This window comes from Condylura cristata, unplaced genomic scaffold, assembly GCF_000260355.1.
Source record: "Condylura cristata isolate star-nosed mole 26May11 unplaced genomic scaffold, ConCri1.0 scaffold00012, whole genome shotgun sequence".
Lineage (NCBI taxonomy): Eukaryota > Metazoa > Chordata > Mammalia > Eulipotyphla > Talpidae > Condylura > Condylura cristata.
In genome coordinates, this window is record NW_004567113.1 from 49,120,836 (window position 1) to 49,141,873 (window position 21,038).

Consider the following 21,038-nt stretch of genomic DNA (forward strand, 5'->3'; position numbering starts at 1 on the left):
GCCTGAGTGGAGCTGATGGTCCTGTGGCCCCGCTCGCACAAGTCCAGCAGACTCTGCTGGCGCCAGTCACCGTGTCCTTTTGCCCGTCGGTCGGTGCCCTGACACCGCAGTGTCTGGGCTCGGCTGTACTTTGTCGTAGTCTGCTGTGTTCTGTTGGTTTTCGGGGTCACGGATGCAGTGCTCCACATTCGCCAAGGGAGGCTGGTGGAAGAATGATTGTAGGGCCAAAACCCCTCCCAGGGCGGATTGTGGGGTGAAGCCGACAGGCTTTTTGCGTCATTGGCCTCTGTGGCTATCACCTGGGTCTCGGTCATCTTAATGTGCTAATGAAGGTGCTTGGGAGTGCCGGCGCCAGCCTGATGGGGGGCGCCTGGGCCTGATGGGGGGCGCCTGGGCCTGATGGGGGATGCCTGGGCCTGATGGGGGGCGCCTGGGCCTGATGGGGGGGGACGCCTGGGCCTGATGGGGGGCGCCTGGGCCTGATGGGGGACGCCTGGGCCTGATGGGACGTGCCTGGGCCTGATGGGGGGGCGCCTGGAGTGTGGTGTGGGCCGGTCTAACGGGCAGCCTGGGCCTGCAGGCGGGTCTAGAAAGGCAGCAGCGCTCCGGGGAGAGGCAGGAGAGACCCCACGGCAAAAGTGTAAAGATCCTGGGGGCCGGGAGGCCCCCTTGCCTGCCCCTCCCAGCCCCCTGCCCGCCTGAACCTGCGTCCTTGCCGGCCAGCCCCCTGCCTGGTGTGTCGTGCACCTGTTTCCCCCAGAGAACGTTAAGGCCTGAGGAGCCCAGTGAGGGCCGGGCGCCCTCCTTCACCCCAGGCCTGGGCCGACTGAAGGGCCGCGCCTGCGCACTGAGCTCTGCCTGCTCCCACGTGGGGCTGGACTCGATACGGCGGCAGCAGGACACACTGACGCTGGCTGTTTCCTGACTTCCATGCCATTAAGGCATTGAGGACCGCTGTAGGAGTCCCCAACTTGTCGGACGGTTGTCGGACGGGGTGACAGGTTGTTTGACCCAATGCACGACACTCAAATGTAGACAGCCTGGGGTAGGGCTTTAGCCCGCGATGTGGCGGTTTCCCTACAGTTCTGCTGTGCTATTGTGTTGCTTGCAGGTTCCCGCTCCGTTGTGTGTTGTCTCGTCCAGTGACGGTGGCGGCCTCGTGCTCGTCCTGCTGAGGGTCTGATGCACCGGCGTGTTTTGTCGTTATGCTGCAAATGGCAGAAACATTTAGAGCACGCGGGTCTGGAGTCCGGAGTACCCCTCACCCTGCCCTACAAACTGTGGCAGTTAGGTCGGCATCGTTTAGAGCATGCAGACACGCTGCTATTGCTTTCCCCAGGTGGCAGTATTTCCAGGCGGGCGTGCCTCCTTCCCCATCCATCCCGTGGGGGTGCAACGGGGCAACACTTATGCATCAAGGCCGCTGCATCTAAAGGCGGGTCAGTTTCTAGATGGCTCCTGGACTAGGGCACTAGCTTGTTGATTGTTTGGGGACGTCAGTGCCTTACAGGAGTTAGGAGTGGGAACAATGAGGTTTCCATATAACCGGATCCTGCGAGAGCGGGTTTAGGACCCCTGAGCACTTATTGTTCAAATTCCTTGGAGCCAAAGGGCCAGTGTACAGGATTAACAGCCAAACCACGGAGTTCGGGCAGCCCTCTTGCTCAGCGGCTCGTTCCTTCTCCGCCCAGAGGGTGGCAGTGCTGAGTGCAGTGAGCGCAGGCCCAGCGCAGGGTTATCCCGGGAATGGGGAGTCCTCCCGCCCCCACTGTGCCCGGAGGCACTACAGGTGTAGGGCCCTCGAGACCTCCACACGGTGCAGTCTGCTGGCGCCCGTGCGCCTCTCCATCGCCAAAGCGGGGGTCGCGCTGTGGCAGCGGGGTGGGTGGGGTGGGAGGTCTTTCTGGGGTCTGCAGCTCCTCTGTGAAAGCCCTGCCCGGAGCTGTGTAAGCATCTAAGGGGCTGCTTTGTGGTGTCGACCACGTTTCGTCTCGAGAGGAGACTGAAGCCTTAGAAGCATGTCCTCTCCCCTACTGTGCTTTTAGTAATTTACTTTTTTTCATCTTTTTTTTGTGTGTGTATTTTTTCACCTCAGTTGTAATCCGCGTCGCCTTCCCAACCACTTCACCAGTGCGCCATCACCAGTCCGGTGCGCTCTTCCCACCCGTTTTGACCCCAGGCCCCTTTCCACCCCGTAGAATGTCTTTGGTTTATAGTCACTAGTTGTTTTCGGTTTTACTTTACATCCCCCTACCCTCAGTCTGCTTCACCCGGAGCTTTGCTTCTCCAAGGCAGCTTGGTGTTCACTGACCTGTGTGCCTTCTCTACCAGGGGGTGGGAGTGCAAGGATCAGAGGTGTGGTGTCAGGTGGTGGGGGATAGGTTTCCCAAATCCCCCAAAAGGCTTGCATTTTGTCACCCGCTGAGGTGGTGGGCGGGCTTGTGCCTTGTTAATAACCACTCCTAGGACAATAAGCGTCTCAGCCAACCCAAGGAGCCCCTCACACACCGCGGAGATTTCCTCGGAGTTCATCACCTGTGCTGTTTCTTGCAGACGCTCCTGCAAGGGATGTTCTGCAGAAGCAAATCTTTTCACGTGGCCCCATCCACGTGATGGGTTCCTTTTACTAAAGTGGGGAAGGGATGGGGTCAGGTCATGAGTTCCCTTCCCAAGGCTATGGTGGGCTTGTATGCAGCGTCCTTCCACTTAAGTGGGCTGCCGCCACCCCTCCCACCTGCAACTTCACCTCGTGACTCAGCAGCCAGGTGTGTGCTATAAGAGGCATTTGCTAGAACCAGCGCAGCATGGTGCACTCTTAAGATTACCACCAAGGGAGCAATGTTGGAGGCAGTCACATTGGGGGACAGGGAAGAAGAGGGGCACTTTGTCCAATTCTTGAAGGCTCAAGGTCACCAGCCTGAGCTTCTGGGCTTTAATTGGTCATCCCAACCCACTGAAACCTTTAGAGGCAGTGTACAATACCCACTCAGTGCTGTTCTTGGGTAGTTTTTAAGGGCCCCAATCTGTATGCTTGATAGATACTATTCTTCAGGGTACTTATATATGTACCTCACCCACAGCGCCGGGCTGTCAGTTTATCAGGTGGGGTCCTGGCAACCATGTCAAGCCATGAGTGCTTCTGGGTAACTGTTACAGGGCCCTTCTTAACCTCTTGGTTATCCTTTTGAGCTCCTTCACCTCAGGCCCTTTCCAAATCCCTACTCTTTTGTCAGTTTACCCAGGTCATCAAAGGATCTCCCAACTCAAAGTACTCTCTTCATTGCCACAACCTGGGTGTCCGCATCCCATGCTAGTCTGGGCATGGCCTCAGCATCTGGACTTCCATCTGCAGACCGCGACCCTATCAGCGTCTTCAAAGGTAGCAGCATAGACAGCCTCTCACAACGTTTGCAGGTCTTCAGACATCCAGTGCCTCTGCACCCAGGGAGACCCTCATTGGGCCCCACCACCCTGCTGGCCAGGGGAGAAGTGAGCACCTAGAACCACTAGAGCTGCAAAGCAGCCTTGTGCCTTTTCTCTGCCTCCTGGGCTCTCATCACTTCCACCCTCGCCTCTCACCAGAGCCTGCAGCCACTTCAGCCTGGGCACTTTCCTTGGGTTTTTGCTAGACTTGGCAGCTCTGTTAGTCTGGTGGGCAGTTTTTCTCACCATGATCACTGCCCGACCAGGGGGCACCCCACCAGCTGGTGCTGATTTTGTGCTCCTGGCTCAGGGAAGGCACAGGGCTTGGGCCCTTGGACTGTCAGTCACGGTAACATGCCCCACTTCCCTCTCAACATCCCAGGGGTTCCACCTGTCTGCCTCCCAGTCAGGCTTTGTCAAAAACACCTGGTCCTTATTTGGAGTAGCTCTTATCCCCGTCGTCTTGCAAAACAGGGTGCTGAAGCAGCCAACCCATCTTGCTATCTCACTCTAGGTGCTAGTTGGAGAGCTTACAGAGAGACTAGACACTATTCTCCATTTCAGCTCTTTCCAACCTTTAAATGCATTTCAGCTGGGCTTGGTGGCCAGCAAAACTACCCACTGTGGAGACAAGCCCGCCGTGCCTGCCATTTCTCTTCCGGTCTCGGCCAGGGGGCTACGTGCTGCTCCTTACACACACTGAAGCTGCTGGCCTTTCAGGGCATCCTTGTACTCCAGTGACCTTCTCCAGGCTTCCAGCAGTCCATCCCTCCAGCTCCTGGAAACTGAGGAGCAACCCCTGGGATTACTCTTTCCCAAATTGATGAGCAACCTCTGGGATTACTCTTTCCCAACACCCATTTCTGCAGGCCCTTCATCTGGCTCACCAACTGCTGGTCCACAACCTCCAGGGTTTCCTGGGTGAGGCTGAAACTGGCCCCTGTACACAGAAAGCAAGGAGAGGCCAGAGCAAGTCTCATGGGGGCTTGGCTTCGGCAGTGACAATGAATGGACTCCGGGCCCATCAGACCGTGGTTACAGGCTCTCCAGGTCGGCACCGATGCATCACTTTACAGCTGCGGGATGGGTTAAGCCCACAAGAATTCTGAGAAATAAATGACCAAGATATAATGGTCACATCGTTGATGATTTAAAATCCACAGGTTGATAAACCTTGCTTCCGTTATGTGACAGATTTTTTTCAGAGTTTGTGCTTTACTTTCTTAGAAATAACTTTTTTTTTTTTTCTCCTTAGGATTTCATCAAGGGTCTTTCTATTTTGCTCCGGGGAACAGTACAAGAAAAACTCAACTGGGCATTTAATTTGTATGACATCAATAAAGACGGCTACATCACTAAAGAAGTAAGAAATGCCTCACCCACACTGCTCAGCTGGTCTTTGGGGACCGTTTTTATTTTTTAACTTCAAAATGAAGTTGCAATTACTATTTTTAGAGTGTTTTTTTTTTTTTCAGGACATCTGCAATTTTTATGTGGTGCTAGTTGTATTCTAGTACAAATCTGGAGTGGGAAGGGATAGTGCAATCTAGCTTGGCAGCTAGTTCGTGCCGTGGACTCGGTCTACATTAAACAGTCTCAGGTCAATCACTTCCAGGCCTTTAACAGGTGCGCTGACTGACTTACCTGTCTGACTGCTGCAGTTAGTCACAGCGGAATCCTCGTGATGCGGACCTGACTGTGTCTTAGTTAACGGGAAGTAATGATCGGCTAAGATACAACACAATATAGAATAGTCTCTGTGAAGCGTGTGGAAACGCCACTGCCCAAACCAAGAATATTCCTTTCTCGACCCTGTTGTATCTGTAGGAATTTATGTCATCTTGAGACCTGTAGCTGTAGGAACTTATGTCATCTTGAGACAAGATCAGAATCGATGCTTATGTTCTGCTACTTTTAAGGAATAGTAAAGCTGTGGCTTCTCGGGACAACCAAAGACATTTAATCAAGAATCAAAGGTCAAACATTTGAAATTGAGTAAGAATAACCTGACAGGGTGTCAGAGTGAATACTTCATAAACTTTTGAGCCTCACTTGAGTATTTTTTACCTTTCAGGAAATGCTTGACATAATGAAAGCAATATACGACATGATGGGTAAATGCACATATCCTGTCCTCAAAGAAGACGCACCCAGACAACACGTCGAGACATTTTTTCAGGTAAGAATGCAAGCAGAAGTCAGGGGAAGAGGAACCAAGAGTAAATTTCCTGACGTTTCATTAATTCAAACAGATGCAAGGGGCAGAGGGATCTGGGGAAGGGCTGAAAGAATATTCACCATCTTATTAATTTTGGTTTTGAATTTATTATAACAGGGGCACTCTATGCTCTAGCTAGAACTTTAAGCAATTCCCATGTTGCATGTGGAGTTGTTCTCATTCAATTTTCCCAGGACCTCTTAAGTTATAAACCCTAATCAGCCCCATTTCTTGATGAGAAAATCAAAGCTCTGAACATTCCAGCAAACTGCCTCAGCCAACCTAGAGAAGGCAAGATTTTACCTAATGTGGTGAATTCCTTCAACAAATCTTTATTGTCTGTTGACAAAGTTAACAACCTAAAGCAGTCAACCCAGTGGTTCTGATGGCTAAGAAGCTACTAGTGTGAGCTCAGAAGCAGCTCATCCCTAAAGACATGCAGCTGGCTTTGTTTCAGCCACTTGAGTTTATTCGTTTCAGGTCTGAGGGGTTAAGTCTGAAAAGTTTTTGTTTCTTCCCTTCCTTGACAGAAAATGGACAAAAATAAAGATGGTGTCGTTACCATAGATGAGTTCATTGAAAGCTGCCAAAAAGTAAGTAATGACAGCAAAGGAACTAATACCCTCTTGCTTTCTAGCTACCTACAGTCAACGGAGCACTAGTGTTCAGTGACTAAGCTTCTTAATGCGCTATAGCTGAGACTGGCTTCGGACATTCCCCGTATTAGAGCGCCCCCCGCCAGGCGGATTACGTATAAGCGCTAGAGAGAAGCTGTGCACGCACTGTTTTTCTCTCTTCTTTAGCGAGAATTCGAGGACAGAATGATGTGAAATGTTCTTAGCCTATAACGTGTACACTGCCACAGTTTTGCAGACTCAGGATCCCAGCACAGCCGCGTCTGAGTCACCCCGACTCAATACTCGATTTCTGAGAGAAACATCATTGCCCTGACTGCATGCGGTGATGTCTGAGAAACTTCACTTGGTGCATCATCAGTCAGCTGAGTGGCAAGGTTACTTGGCTTCGAACAGCGGGAGTCAACCTGACTCCCAGTTAAGCAGCCTATTGGGTACCGTCACATACTGTCCACTTGACTGACCACCACAGCACTGGGCACTGGCTTCCCCCAGTGCAGGTCACCTTCCCTGGCACTTCCTAAAGATCAGCTGTAGCCCCAGCACAACAGGTGTAATTCCTGAGACCTGTGTCCCAACTCCCATGGAGCTGGCTCGCAACCAGCCCTGTTCCTTCCTGGCGTACGAGCTGTGACTGGGAGCTATGGGCATGCCTGCAGCTCACTGTCGACCCTCGGTGTCTTTTGTTTCTGTTCTGGCCTTCTGACACAAGAACCCGCTATGAACAGCAGGTAAGAGTCAATGAAGTTCAAAGCCTTATGGAAAAGTAAATAGGTTCTCCATTGTCATCTGTGATGATGACGGGAAATGGACAGAATGTTTACATTTGCAAATACCGCACATACCTACTATTGGATCTTTCTTTATTGAGGGCTGTGTATATGCAACAGGTGCTTATTCCTCCAGGTGAGTAAGATGTGTTGTCTTACGAAAAGCACTGTCTAGAAGTACAGAAGTAATATAGCTGCAGTCAGGAGTCTGGTGCGCAACAGCAGGACAGTTATTCAAGGGGGAAACAGATCAACCTGTGACCAATTCTTCCGACAGGATGTTAACGATTTTAATGCCAAAGGTCTGTATTGTCAATCACTTGCAGTGAATCAAAGATCTCAAGGAACACTGACTCGGCTTTGGGCTCAGGCGACTGGTCAGGGGAGGCATGGATAGATCTGCTGTGTCTGATTCCGCTCTACTTCTCCCTCACAGGATGAAAACATCATGCGCTCCATGCAGCTCTTCGAAAACGTGATTTAGCTCGTCAGCCGGAGATCTGAACCAGACAGACAGGTGTGAACTCCCCACCGCACTCCCAGCTGGGGCCGCCCTTGTAGCATAGACTGCTCAGCTTGCACTGAGGCACATCATGCAGACAAGCTTTGTTTTACTATAAAGCAACCCCCAAAAGATTTGAGTTTTCTGGTTAAAAATTTGCATCCTTTTCCTGACACCACTGAGTTCTTGGGATGTTCCAAACCATTTCATACCCTGTCAATATTGAAAAGTACCAGAATCTGGCATATATAGTTTTAGGGATTCTTTAGCCACGAGACTACTGAGGCTTCCACATTAGAGCGATTTTAAAATACCAGTGTTTTGCTCCTCATTTGTAAGTATTCAGCCCCAGGAGTTTCAATGGTTTTTTACAATATTGGCATCTGCACTTAATTTCAAGAAATTAGTCTCCACGCTTGTATGCTGTAATTCATTTACATAAAGTAAACAAGATTAATGCAATTAGAAAACAAACCCAGTCCCAGTTTTGATGGATCTGCTGCCTTCTGTCAGACATCCATTCAGCTGGCATTTTTTGTAACACCGTATTAGCTTACTGCCAGCTGTCAGCATACACACCATAATATTTAATGAGCATTTAATTTTTCATAATATCCATCACAGGCCTGCACAATGTATATAATTTTGGATTTGTTTAATCCTAGAGGCTGAGGTTTCTATTGTTATTGAATGGAAGTCTAAGAGGTGTGAAACAAAGCAAGGGAGTTCCCAGGATGTCTGTCCCCAGTGCAGAATGCCGGGAGGCAAGTCTCTTAGCAGCATCAAAGGCCTAGACCGTCCTCTGACCTCAGCACGTTTGTTACGTGCCGTCAGGGACAAAGCAACCAGACTACCCCCACGCCTACCAGGAATGACCAGCAAGCAGAATTCACTTTGAAAGCATCAGTAACTGCACCATGTTGAGAGCTAGGATGCCAACAGGTCGTGGAAAAGTGAATACAAGAGCTAAACAGCGCTTCTGATTTAGAGCACTGTAACATTCCCATAATTCCATTTCTTTTGAATGATCTTAAGCCAAAATCGCAAGTCGCCACAACCTGACTGAAGACACACACACCTTCCCTGTTTTGCCAAAACGTCACAAAGACCAAGAGGCTTCCGTAGGAGGAAGTGTGCCACTGTCCTGGCCACAGCAATCAGGTGTCTATTCAGGTGTAGGGACAGGATGAGGACAGCCGCCCTGCTGGCGCCAGCGTAGAATCCAGAGTAGTACAGTCCATGTACACTGAAAGCTGCCATCGCGTGTCTGTGTAAACTCAGCGTGCACATTTTGTATTTCAAAAAAGCAAATAAAATGTTTATAACTCGGTAGACTCTGTTCTGTAGCTCTTTATCCCAGCACATTCCGTAAGCCCTCGCTCACACACACCACGCTTTGCCGCTGGCCTGGAGTCCCTCTGCGGGTGCTCAGCGCAGCAAGCAGCAGCCGGTGCCGGCGGCGAGTGGCCGTGTCTGGAAAGAACCGCGAAGTGGCAGCTAAAGAGGGGTGGGGTAAAATTAAGTCCTCTGGCGCTGCCCGGACAGGGCGCGGCCCTCCCGCGCCACGGCCTGACCGCGCGTCCGGCCCGCCAGCGCGGACCTGCTTCCGCCAGGCAGGTGCTCGGTCCCTTCGGGCTCCGCTGGCCCGGGAGTGGCGGGGGTGCGCTGGCTTTCTAGTTCTCTTCCTCTCTCTCAGGGGAAGTGTGAGCTCCCACTACACCAACACTCTGAACACAAGTTCTGCTTTAAAGCTTTTAAAAACTGAACCACTACGTAATCAAGTACAACAAAATCGCTGACTACTCGGGCGTTTTAAGACTTTAATTTCTGAGTATTTTTGTGTGCTGAGTAGCTCCAGTATTTTCTATGAAATACAAAAATAACATGTACTTAAATATAATTAATACCTAAAGTTTAGGTAGTATCAGTGCCTTGTAGTAAACAACACACATGAGAATTTATGCATTTAAAATAAGTTTCTTAAGCTAGAACACTCTAGACACTTTCCCAAGTATTTTACATTATAAAACACATATTTATAGTCACAGTGAATTCTCTTGTTTGCCATTTTAAGTTCGCACAGCCCTCATAAACCTCAAGAAATGGGAAAATGTCCCAGTCCGTGCACACGGGTTGCTGTAAACTAAAGGCGCTGGACGCCAAGCAGTAACCTCCTGTAAACGCGATGGTGCTGGGCACACAAACCACACAAACCATAAAAACCCCACAAAGCCATACTTACAGAACTGCTTTAATTGTCTCCATCATTAGCCATTTGGTGACGAGCCACTTGCACTATGATCTAGTGGGGTGGCGGATACTTAGCGAAAACTTGCAAGTCAGAACGGCGGGCGCTGGCCAGCCAGGGCGAGTGGGTGGTGGCTCCTGCGGGGCCGTCTCCGCGCCGGCGCGTCAGCAGGCCCCTCGCTCAGCAGCAGACCGAGCAGTACGTCGGGATTTTAGACTTGATGATGAGCAGGCTTCCCTGTGGGCGGAACAGAGTCAGCCCGAGCAGCCCTGGCCACGCCCAGCGAGCGCCACGCTCGGAGCAGGCCCGCCTCCCACACGGCCTGCGGCCGGGGCCCAAACCCCTCGGCCAGAGACAAGCTCTGCTCCAGAGTGACGGTAACATCAACAAGCGGCTGCAGCTGGGTAACTGTCCGCTCGTAATATAACCCAAGCGAGCAAGCGACTCGGAGAAACAGTGGCGAGCTTACTCCTCCCCCGTGCTGCTCCAGCTTCTGCAAGGCGCTGGTGATTGGCTCCTTGAATTTCTTGTCCCGCAGTCTCTTGGACAGCTTTCAAGACAAAATTGGCAGAAACAGATGATTGGAAAAAGTAACAGTACTCACCATAAGCATAAGAAACATTTCACTAGAAAGCAGCCTAGCTAGGAATAAAGCCATGGAATCTTCTTTATAGTAGGATGTAAATAGCGCTTAATTTACTTTAGATTTCAAGGCTTATTTTAGAAAATATCTTAATTTTATGAAGATGACAACCACTACACTTGTTTTTAAAAGGTATAGTTGTTTAAAACTACACTTGTTATAAAAAAAATATCTGGCCCTCCCCGGTGGGACAACGGGTTAAGGCACAGTACTATGAAGCTAGCTACTTCACACAAGTTCAATCCCACGCCAGGGAGCTGGCCCACATGGCGCCCCAGACCTCTCCTGACCAACCCGCTGCTCCCTTCAGGCGTGTCTTTCAGTCAATCTGCCTGCTCTGCTCCCTACTGTGTCTCTGGTGAATCCTCTCACCACCCCCCCCACCTCTGGCCTGTACCCCAGTTCTGTAAGCATAAATAAATCTTTAAAAACAAAAAGTCACAGTTACTGAGTTATTGCTGCCAGGACTTCAAACTTTCTATTGCTGTGTGCCAGAGAAGATTAATTTCACAAGGAGGGTATGGCCCTGGCTCCAGGATGGCAATTCTAAGTCCCTGGGGTGTCCTGCCAGGTAAGAGTGACTGTTTACTGAGGGCAGCGGGGCCTACCCCATGTGCTGTAAAATGTGACAGACGGGGGGGGCCTCGGACCGCCGCCCATCAGCTCAACCATGCTGGCAGGACCCCTACCCACATGGCAGGCCGTGGATATGGCCCTGAGCGCTCAGGTGAGCTTCGCAGGTAGCCACACTGCATGCTGCCACACTAGTGCCAAGCAATGCCTGCTCTGCCCACAGAGCCAGAGAAGACAGCAGCGCGCTCCTGGGCCTCCACACTTCTTCCCTTTGCGATTTCACCCCAGTCCTTCCATTGTCATGCACGGCAATGATGAGTAACAGCTGCTCTGAGTCCTGAGAACCCTCCAGCAAACTGTAAAGCTAAGACTGGAATGGCCTCCTGAACTGCAGGGCCCAGGTGGACATGTAAAGGTTAAATTAAAGTAGGTGTGGAGGGAAACATCACAGCCTGAGTGTAGTTACACACTCACTAGAAGACTGACAATGAAAACCAAAGAGAGGTGGTAAATGTGGCTGTGGCCGCACACAGGTGCACGGGCCGCGCACACAGCACCCAGGCCGACAGCCGCCACACTGGGTCACGCCTGTCCACTCAGCTCTGCTTAATTTTTGTTGCCAGACAAATAACTACAAAGAACCCTGTCAATTAGTAAACGTTCTATGAACGCTAAGGCCTCATCTCCACAGGTGTGGGCCGGCAGGATGCGTCTTTATTAGGGCTTGAATCACTTTAATGACTAACGTGAAGCCATCAAGCCAGAGGAGCTACAGAGCGTGAGCAACACGACCGGCGCTCACGCCCTGACACTTACACCAGTCAGCAGGTGTTTCAGATGGTCGTTGAGCGAAGGCCCAACGACAACGCTGAGCTGCACCAGAGCGTTCAACCCTCTCTCAAACACCTCATCCTCCGAATGGACCTGCGCGGGTGGGTCGGTGAGGGGGAAGGAGAAAAAGCAGGGGAAGGAAGGGAGAATGCGTTAGGAGAAAGGGCGGCAGGTGCAGCCAAGAAAGCAAGCCTGGCTAGCCAAGTCAGAAGAGACTCAAGCAACCCCAGAAGTGCAGAAACCGTTAATGCAGAAAATCTAAAAGCAAAGAACAAATTTGGTTTAACTGAAACATTAACTAAAACAGGATGTGGCATAAAGACTAACTGGAGATTCACTACTTTGTCTAATTACTCAAAATGCCCCTTTCCCCTGCGCACATCTGCTGAAGGAGCAGTCATCTGGCCCTGCACAACAGTGGCTTAATCCTACACACCCAGCAAAATCGGGATCAGGGCTAATCTGCATCTGACGTGGCAGGAAAGACAGACAGGGCATGCGAAATGTACCACAGACAGGCAAAGGGCATCCGGGACGCACCAGCGCCGCCCTGAGCACAGGGATCAGCCGAGGGAGCATCGGCACTGCTCTCTCGGGAGCGCCGGGCACCAGCAGCAACTCCCGGAAGCCCTCCTGGGACACGAAGGTGTACGGATGCTTAGTCTCTCGCAGGCCCTGCCGAAGGCCAAAGCCAAATACGTGATTTGCAAGCATTCGTTTTTGTTAACTACAGGAAATATTAAATGCATCTTAGAAGTTTAATTTTCTGAAGACACTCAGGAGAGACGGATATTTATTACCTCAGCTAAAGTAATCAGAAGAGGATCAAATGGTAGGTCCTCAGGGGGACATTCCCACTGCAATCTATGTTTCACTGAACCATGCACCAACCTAAAATACAAACGTCAATGAATGTAGCATGGACAGTTATATAAATTAAACCATGATATGTAACACAGGACCGTAAGAATTACTTTTTACAGCAAAGCAACGCTAAGACTTTAACCATGAAGATGCCCAATAAAGTAAATACCTGTTTTTTCAGCAAAATTATTCCGGGCAAAACTAAACCAACCCAAAGTTGTTGTCAGTTTTGGAGCTGACGCAAGCTGCCCGAGTCTTAAAGCCAAGGTAACGCTCGCTACGCGTCACTAATGAACATGACGAGGTGGGTAATTCACAACGACAGAAAATGCAAACACGAGGTGATCATTAGAAACAACTGATCTAAGGAGCTTTCTTTTTCAGAGAGATCAGGTAAAGCGCACAGTAATGACTTGAAGACGAGATTTATTCCTGATAAAGGTTGAAGACAGGACGGAGGAAGGGCCACGCAGGGTTGCTCGGGGCAGCCCGAAGCCCAGAGCCCAAAGCCACCGCTGCTCCCACTTTCGTCCCAGCAGCAGAGCTGGCTGCGGTGAGCTCTGCTGGGTGAGGGAGGGGCCTGGCAGCCAAGCGTGACGGCGCTGCCCGCACGTGCTCAAGCTCTGACTGCTCCTTTACTGTTATTTTCATAATAGCAAGAGACGTCAGTGATACTGATTTCATATTTTTTTTATAAAATAGTTTTTCCCATCATTTTGTGCATTTTTCCATCTCATTTGCAATCCCCATGGGCTTCCCATCACCAAATCATCCTGGACCATCACCATTGTCCAGTGCACTTCCCTCCCCCCACTGTTTTTGATCCCTTTCCCCACTTCAACCCCTAAAATGGGACTTCACATTTTTAACAATACATTGGTTTTCGTGGGAAAAGGGGTAAAAGGAACCTTAAAATGGGGTTTTGGTTCTGAATGTAAATATGAAATGATAAAATGTGCTGGTGACAGAGGGATTAAAGCCAACGCTACAAAGTTGTGTGCAGTGGCTGCAGCAAGAGTTCAACCCCCAGCCGGGGAGCTGACCCACATGGCACAGCCGACCGCTCCTGTCTCACGCGCTTGCTACTCAGCTGCGTGTGTCAGTCAGTCTGCCTGTTCTGTTCCCTACTGTTTCTGGTAACAACCCCCTCTCCCAACACACACACCTCTGGCCTACACTCCAATTCTTGTATGCACAAGTAAAAATAATTCCTTAAAAAAAAAAATAAACTGAACGATGTTTCTAAAACTTGCTTCTCACAGTCCCAAATCTCGACTCACCACTTAAAAATACACATCTTTAATCTTATTAATAAAAATAACTTTCCCCAATGAAGAGGAAACAATCATCTAGAACAGTTTAAAGCTGAATATACTTATAACTGTCTCTTGACAGTAAAATCTAGAATATCATTTCTTGTAGTAACTCATACTGCTTTCTTTGAAATAGTTCCGATGTCTCTAGAGAAAAACAATGAAAATATCAAAAGCAAAAGAATGTTATGTATTCACTAAAAATATTTTTTAAATTTGAAATCAGTTTTAAACAATGAGACAATTTAAGCTAAGTTTAAAAACACACTGGAATCTGCAACATGCTCAACTCAGTGATGCTTAAACTGTTCCAGAAACTGGCTTACTCAACTCCTTAAATTATCTGGTAGCTTAGTATAGATCTATTGCTAGTCCTGTGTTGAACTTAAAACGATTTCCTTCAGTGATGTCCCAGGAGCTGTAACAATCTAACTACCAAAGTGTACACAAGTCACCTTTCTTTCAACCTTCCTAGAAAACAACACTTTCAAGACAGTTACCCTGAATACTGCATTGACTTGACAACTAGCTTGAACAGTCCAGTCCTTTACCCTTGCACTGACCTTACCTGCAAGGAATACCGCCTTTAGAGTAAATAGCTGCAAAGGCAGAGGGGGCCCGGGCCTGTTCACCAAACTGAAAAGAGAAAGGACAAGAACACATTAACACTGCTGTTCCCTCCCGCTTATCAGCGCTAATCCTGCTCAGGCCAGAGGCACCGGACACCCTGACTTGGCAGCCCCCAAGCTGACATCAAGACCGTCATTTAACTCAGCAACGTGGCTGAGAAGTGTTCAGTTCTCTCAGGGTTAAAACTGCAAGGACAAGAGTCTCTGCCTATGTCCCTTCCCCCCACTCTCCTGCCCCTCTTGTTTCAGAAGACTGGACAGTAGCTAAAGCCATCCTGTAACCCAGATACGCATCAGTACTGCTACGTGTAAATACAACAAGTGAACATGTAAAGCATCATCCATCTTTCCCACCCCACCTCTCAACGGGCTGTCGCCTGTCAAAGTGAGGACTAAGTGGCAAGAGGTGTCACGTGTGTGCAGCCTCCAGCCTATCACTGCCTGCTTGTCCTCCTGCCCCAAACGGGCAGTTGGGATGGTCAAAGTAGCTGTAACTCCTCTAAACCGAAGGGCTGGTGGGGCAGAGGGAGAGCTCAGCAAGGCTCTAACTGGCCTGTGCATGTCTGCCAACTTAACATTACAACTTTCAATTCTGTGACACATTATCTTAGAGATAGTGCTGTATCTCCTCTCAGAAACTATTTAGTGAATATCTTATCAAACGGTACTTTGAACATAATCAAATGAAACAGATGTCAAAATTTACAAAATAAAAATTTACTAATCTATTTTAAATATGTAACTAGATAAAAACACTCTAAATTACACGCAGTAATTTAAAAATCTACTTAACAGTTTCAAGTTAGCTCTCTTACCTCTGGATAAAACATGTTTTAATAAAAATGCATAGGTGAAACATCATTAAAATACAATCTCACTTACAGAGCTTAACCCATACTCCACAGTAATTCACAGCAATAGTGTTTCAAACATCTAGTCAAAATTCCTTCTAATAAACATGTTTAAAAACTGCTTTCAAGTAATCATGCTATCAAATAGACACATCACTTGAAAAAAGCACTACTTGCATTGTGCCAAAGTTAAAACAAATTAAGGCCACCAATACTCCTTTAGCTCCTCCACCTACTAGCACCTAATAACACCTACTTGCTTTTGAACCTATAGCCCATGTAAATAAATCCCTAAGTTTGCAAAGCACCCACCAATATAAAATTTCTGATAGTCATTCTAAGTCATTTCTTTCCTTTCATTTCTTTCCAATTCATTTTAGAGACAATCATCATTTCACCTTCCAGGTACCACTTTTTACTACAATTAATTTTATTATCTTTGACCAAAGATTACCTAAATTCCACTGCTGAAAAGTCTTCAATTTTTAACAATAACATCATAGACTGCATTTCACCTCCAAGACCATTAAGTATACTAAATATACACCACTACACTGAGTTATCAAGTCTTAAATGTTTTGGGGCCCTCCCTGGTGGCGCAGCGGATTAAAGCACAGTGCGAAGAAGCTAAAGCCACTTCCGCATGAGTTCGATCCCCGCCCCAGAGGTTACCACAGGGCGCGGCAGACCTCTCCTGACCCGCTCGCTGCTCCCCTCAGCATTGTACTTCGTGGATCTGCCTGTTCTGCTCCCCACTCTGCCTCTGGTGAATCCTCTCACCACCCCTGCACCTCTGGCTGTACCCCAGTTCTGTGTGCACAAATATCTTTAAAAAAAGGTTTTGTTTCAAATGACATACTTGGAACGAGTACAGTAAAGCACAGTAAATGTATAACTAGTGAATGCTCAAAAAGTGAAATACCTGTGAAACAACACCAGGTGGAAACCTGTTCCCGGTGCCCACGAAGCCTCCACAGCGCCTCTTCCCCCCCCCAACTCGCCCTCCTCCCAGAGGCAGCCATGCTCTCGACTTCCGCCAACGTACTGGATTGGCTTTCTCACAGCTTCGACGTGCTCTTTTCTAAGATACTCTACTCTAAAGGTCAAATCAGAATCATTTCCCAAATGCATACTTTGCTTATTTTTTCAGTAATAACTTTTACAAAATTTAAGAAGAAAAAAAAAATTAAGATGAGGAGCACTAAGTGTTACTACTTTAAAAATGACTTTTCTTTAAAAAGAAAGAAAATCAAAGTGTCACCAGAATGCCAACTCAATGCAGGAAAAGGAAGCAGCTGTCAGCATCCCCAACATTCAGCGGCCTCGACAGCACAGATTAAAGAATAAACAAAGGGTCACAGATGCTCACACTCTTCTTCATTTGTCGTTTATAAAGCCAGACACTCGTCTGCCCTTAGCTCATCGTATCTTACTCGTTTGGACCCCCAGGTCGGGAGGGTCAACGTTGGTTCGGGCAAGGTCAGAGGCCTCAGAGCCCCTGGTCTCACCCCACTGGTGTCCCACCAGCACGAGGGAGAAACCAGCCAGCAGGGAGACAGCCACTCGGGCCCTGCGAGTCTCTAACGCACCTCTGGCGTTCTCTGGTGGTCTCGACCTCTCTGCAGTCACTCATCTTCTCAGAGTCATTTTGTGTGATGCCGCCATCATGGCCTCGGCCTCAAGGCCCAGGTGCACCCACCTACCCGTGCCCGCACCTGCTCCAGGTGTCCGCCCTCAGGCACACGTGCCTCGGCCCAGGGTCTCAAGGCCTCTTGCACTTGAGGCCGCAGGTGATAGCCACAGAGGCCAGTGGTGAGAAAGCCTGACCAGTTCACTTGCCTACAATCTGACTCCCAGTGGTCCCCTTCTTCCGAGATGGGCCTGCGGCCTCAGGGGTAGTGGGCTGGGCCTTGGGGCCGTCTCTGCACCCACGGTCTGGCCTGCAGCCCCTGGCCCACCTCCTGAGCTCCTGCAGCGCCTTCAGCTCTCCCCGCAGCTCCTGGGCTTTGGCCACCACCTTTGCGGCCCTGGCACCTCCAGCGTGTCCTCGACTGTTCGCACAGCTGGGAGGGACACTCATCCCCAGGCGCCTCTGAGCAGAGACCACGTCCACCTACCATGTCCATCCGACGGCCCCCCAATGCATGCAGTCCCCTCCACCGGCGCCGGGAACTCAGAAGGTGCCCAGAGAGGAGCCACTGAGCGCTACATACTCGCAGCCCATCGCCCCTCAGTCCCTCCTGAGGTCTTCCGGGGCTGCAGACCCATCTGCATCGAATCCTGCCCACTCACGCCAAGTGTTCTGCAACCATCCCAGGCAGGCAGTTCCCGTTCAACGTTGGTTTGGGCAACGTAAAAGAGACCTCAGAGCCCCTGGCCTCACCACAGATGTCCTAACAGTGCACAGGGGAAACAAGGCCGCAGGGAGACAGCAACTCGGGCCCTGTGAGGCTCTCCACACTCTTCCCTCTGGGCGCTCTGGCGTTCCCCAGTGGTCTCTTCCTGTCTGTAGCCACCCACCCTCTCCTAGCTGCTCTCTGCCGCAGCCATTCTGCGCGACCCCGCCAGGACGGGCTCAGCCTCCAGGCCCAGGTGTGCCCACTGACGCATGCCCACTGCATGTCCACGTCAGATAGCGCGCGCGCCTACGCTCCGGAGCGCCGCCCACATTCAAGGCGGCAGGTGCTAGCCACAGAGGCTAACGACGAAAAGCCTGACCAGCCCACTCGCCCTTTACCGACCTGAATGCCAGTTGATTTCACCTGCCAAAGACTACAACCCTTTCACAGCCACCTTCAAAAGCTGACGCCCTCTCCTCTCACCCTGAGGGGCTGGGCCAGACCCCACTGGTGATGCTGCACAGCTGTATGCTCTTTCGGACCATCCACTGATTTACATTTTTGTAACTACACATTTCATTACCGACATCTCAAAGTCTGTTAAATCTGATTAAAAGAAGCCTTATACGATAGTTAGGATTTCTGGTGGAGTTAACTGATAAATCACAGACTGGCGACCTTCAAACGATCATGGGAGCATGTCTTTCATCCCAGACAACTGAGTCAAGTTTACTCGGACACTGAGAAGTCTGATGACCATCGTAAACAAGAGAGAGAAAGCTGGTATGGAATTTATTTTATATTTAACAGTACTCATCCATCAAAGTGACAGGTGGTAGCTAGAATGGCTAATCTCAACGTCATCTCCCCCCACGCTCACTGTTTGCCATCATGATCCCCACAGGTCCTCTGTCACTAGTTTAACACAGAAGATGCACGAGAAGAGCAACCAGACGGTGCAGGTGCGCGTAGGGCTGATGCTCTGTCAAATACACCGAGTTGGGAGTCTCTTCTGTACTTACCGGGTTAATTGTTTTAGGGTTAAGTTTATCACTTGGTCGAGGATGAAGTTTTCTTGCAGAGTCTGGAGAACTGGTTGATGACGAGGATTTGCTTCGCTGAACTGTATTCCTGTGTTTTATTTGTGAGCTTGATGGAGTCCTGTGGTCACAGTTACCTGAGAGAACAGAATATCAACAAAAAAGAGGTGCGAGCCAAAGCTCACCCCCACATGACACATGGAACATTGTGCTGACTAAACCTAAGTCTTTGTTTAGAAAGCAAAGTTCTGTACCTGCCACCCGGCTTCTCAGCTGCTCGCCCCCATGGCACTCTGATTTCTGCATTGCTTCCCTCCTACTCCTGCAGCTAAATAAAACAGAAGTTCAACATTGAGGGGCTGGAGGGATTCATTAATAATGTAAATTTCAAAATGGAGCAGAGTAGAAAATGCAGTGAAAGGCACACAGAAAAGATAAAGTATGGAACAAAATACTTGACAGACCAATGAAAAAATATGAAATATCAACTTCAATAACAGCAGGAGCTGCGACTCACACTGGTTAAGAAAACAAGGGCTGTAAAAATAAAGATTTTTCCCCCCATTGAAACGGTCAAGACTTTTAGAAACTGGATTGCAATTCTCTGGCTCTTCAGAGAATACAGATTTCTGACAGGCGAGGCTGGCATATCCCCTCAGGCTTCACCTTGTCTGGCCTGCTTATTTCCAAGTTCCAAACGTGAACATCTGCCTATCCAGTCCTACTTTCCCAGCGATGTAGCCAACTTTCCCAGTCAACTTTTCATCAGCACCTAAACTGCACGAAAGTAATCGCACTTAGGTTTATGATATAAAAGGTAACACCAGTTTTCCGACCCACTTAGCCTGAACACCAAACTCAGCCACAATATCGGAAAACAAAATAAGCGGGACTCCACACTAGTCTCTCAGGCGTCCTTCCACGCTGCAGGTCAACCATACATCCCTTTCTTCTTTCGGCCATCTCATACATCCTATTTCTTTGCCTAGATGCATTTTGTTCCTCCACCCTGGTTTAAGACCACTGCAAACAAACGGCCTGCTGACTTCCCTTGGTGGCCATGTTTCTTTCCTACTCTGGACACCCGCACTGGAAAGTTACAGAAGCGAGACTGGCGCTCCATTAAGGACGCTGTGTCCCATCGCTAAAGTGCCTTCACGTTGTCAAAGAAACAGTCCACACCCACCTACCCCGACTCCCCTTCTGTCCTATTAAGTTAATCTACAGGGTCTCAAAATCTTTCCATTCTCCTGACTCCTCTCTCTCCAACCCCATCCACTTCCAAACACCTACGACCAGTTGAGGTCGGAGTGTTGTCGGAAATGAGGGAGCACGTAGAAAAAAATGAAGCGGGACAATTTTTAAGGAGGCTGGGGAGTGCGCCCGGGGGCCGCTTTCAATCCGGGCGGATGAAAACTACTCCTGGCCAAAGCCGGACCCCAGGAACGCAGGGGCGCGCCCGGGGCGCTCGGCATCCCCAACGTCCTTAGCAACGGGGTCCGGCGGTCTTGGCGGGAAGCCGGCGAGAAGCCAGCGTGGTCCGGAGAGCACGCACCGCGGGACCCTGCGGCCGCGGACCACGGCTCCCGAAACCGTTCCTACCACGCCTCTCCCCCGTCGGGGTCCACACCCAGCCGCCGCGCCAGCGTGGGCTTTGCCAGGCGCTCGCCCGGCTACCGCAGCCACTCTCGCCGCCCCGGGCGCAGGGGCAGAGTTCCGGAAATAGAAGCTCTCGCGCGGTCCTGGGGTCTGGCGGCGCCGCGCAATGACGTCAGACGCACGCTGCAACCTATGAGCCAATAGCAGAGAGGCTACACAGGGGTCTGGCGGCAGAGGGTTGCCAGGCAACGAAGCACCTAGCCTAGGGACCGCTCCAGAACTGGAGGCTGTGTCTCTGGTCACAAAAGGGTACCTGCAGGCTGAGGGCTTTGCGATATGAGAGGTCGTGGGTGCCGAGGAGGGCCCAGGCTCCCAGCTTCCCATGCCGCAGCCTCCCCCGAGATGATGAGCTTAACTTTATTTTTACACTTCTCCACGATAAAAATAGTCGTAGTCTCCAGGTATCTTGCCCTAGACACTCTGAAAGCTGAGGACCATAAACCCCTGCCCAAGTTGGCCGGGAAGGGAGCCAAAGCCAACTGCCCGCCCAGTTGAGGAAT

The 21,038-nt window shown here is 50.0% G+C and overlaps 2 protein-coding genes across 13 annotated transcripts in view; one reads left to right on the forward strand and one right to left on the reverse strand.

Annotated features, from left to right (window-relative positions):
• The window catches only part of KCNIP4 (Kv channel interacting protein 4), an 845,713-nt gene extending 836,836 nt beyond the window's left edge, over window positions 1-8,877 (forward strand). For all 5 annotated transcript variants that reach the window (XM_004681375.2, XM_004681378.2, XM_012724073.1 and 2 more), the window contains 4 exons: window positions 4,679-4,786; window positions 5,498-5,602; window positions 6,172-6,234; window positions 7,483-8,877. In XM_004681375.2, the coding sequence (XP_004681432.1) occupies window positions 4,679-4,786; window positions 5,498-5,602; window positions 6,172-6,234; window positions 7,483-7,530 (324 nt within the window). In that variant the 3' untranslated portion in view covers window positions 7,531-8,877. The remainder of the gene's footprint in view (window positions 1-4,678; window positions 4,787-5,497; window positions 5,603-6,171; window positions 6,235-7,482) is intronic.
• Window positions 1,134-20,609, reverse strand: PACRGL (PARK2 co-regulated-like). Of its 8 annotated transcripts, none has more exons than XR_001145379.1 (10): window positions 20,435-20,607; window positions 19,134-19,207; window positions 18,862-19,016; window positions 14,589-14,656; window positions 12,644-12,734; window positions 12,384-12,518; window positions 11,829-11,936; window positions 10,266-10,346; window positions 9,791-10,033; window positions 1,134-1,208 (listed from the first exon to the last, which is right to left on the reverse strand). XR_001145379.1 is itself a non-coding variant. In XM_012724077.1 (10 exons), exons 3-10 carry the CDS (start codon window positions 19,183-19,185, stop codon window positions 9,977-9,979), a joined length of 747 nt encoding a protein of 248 aa, XP_012579531.1. In that variant the 5' UTR covers window positions 19,186-19,207; window positions 19,546-19,656; window positions 20,482-20,608; the 3' UTR covers window positions 9,361-9,976. The 8 variants fall into 8 exon arrangements, 6 of the variants coding, with proteins under 6 accessions (XP_012579531.1, XP_012579530.1, XP_012579529.1 ...); XR_001145378.1 differs by lacking the exon at window positions 1,134-1,208 and adding an exon at window positions 8,918-9,021; XM_012724077.1 differs by lacking the exon at window positions 1,134-1,208 and adding an exon at window positions 19,546-19,656 and having other exon boundaries at window positions 9,361-10,033; window positions 20,482-20,608.
• Window positions 20,610-21,038: the final 429 nt, after the last annotated feature.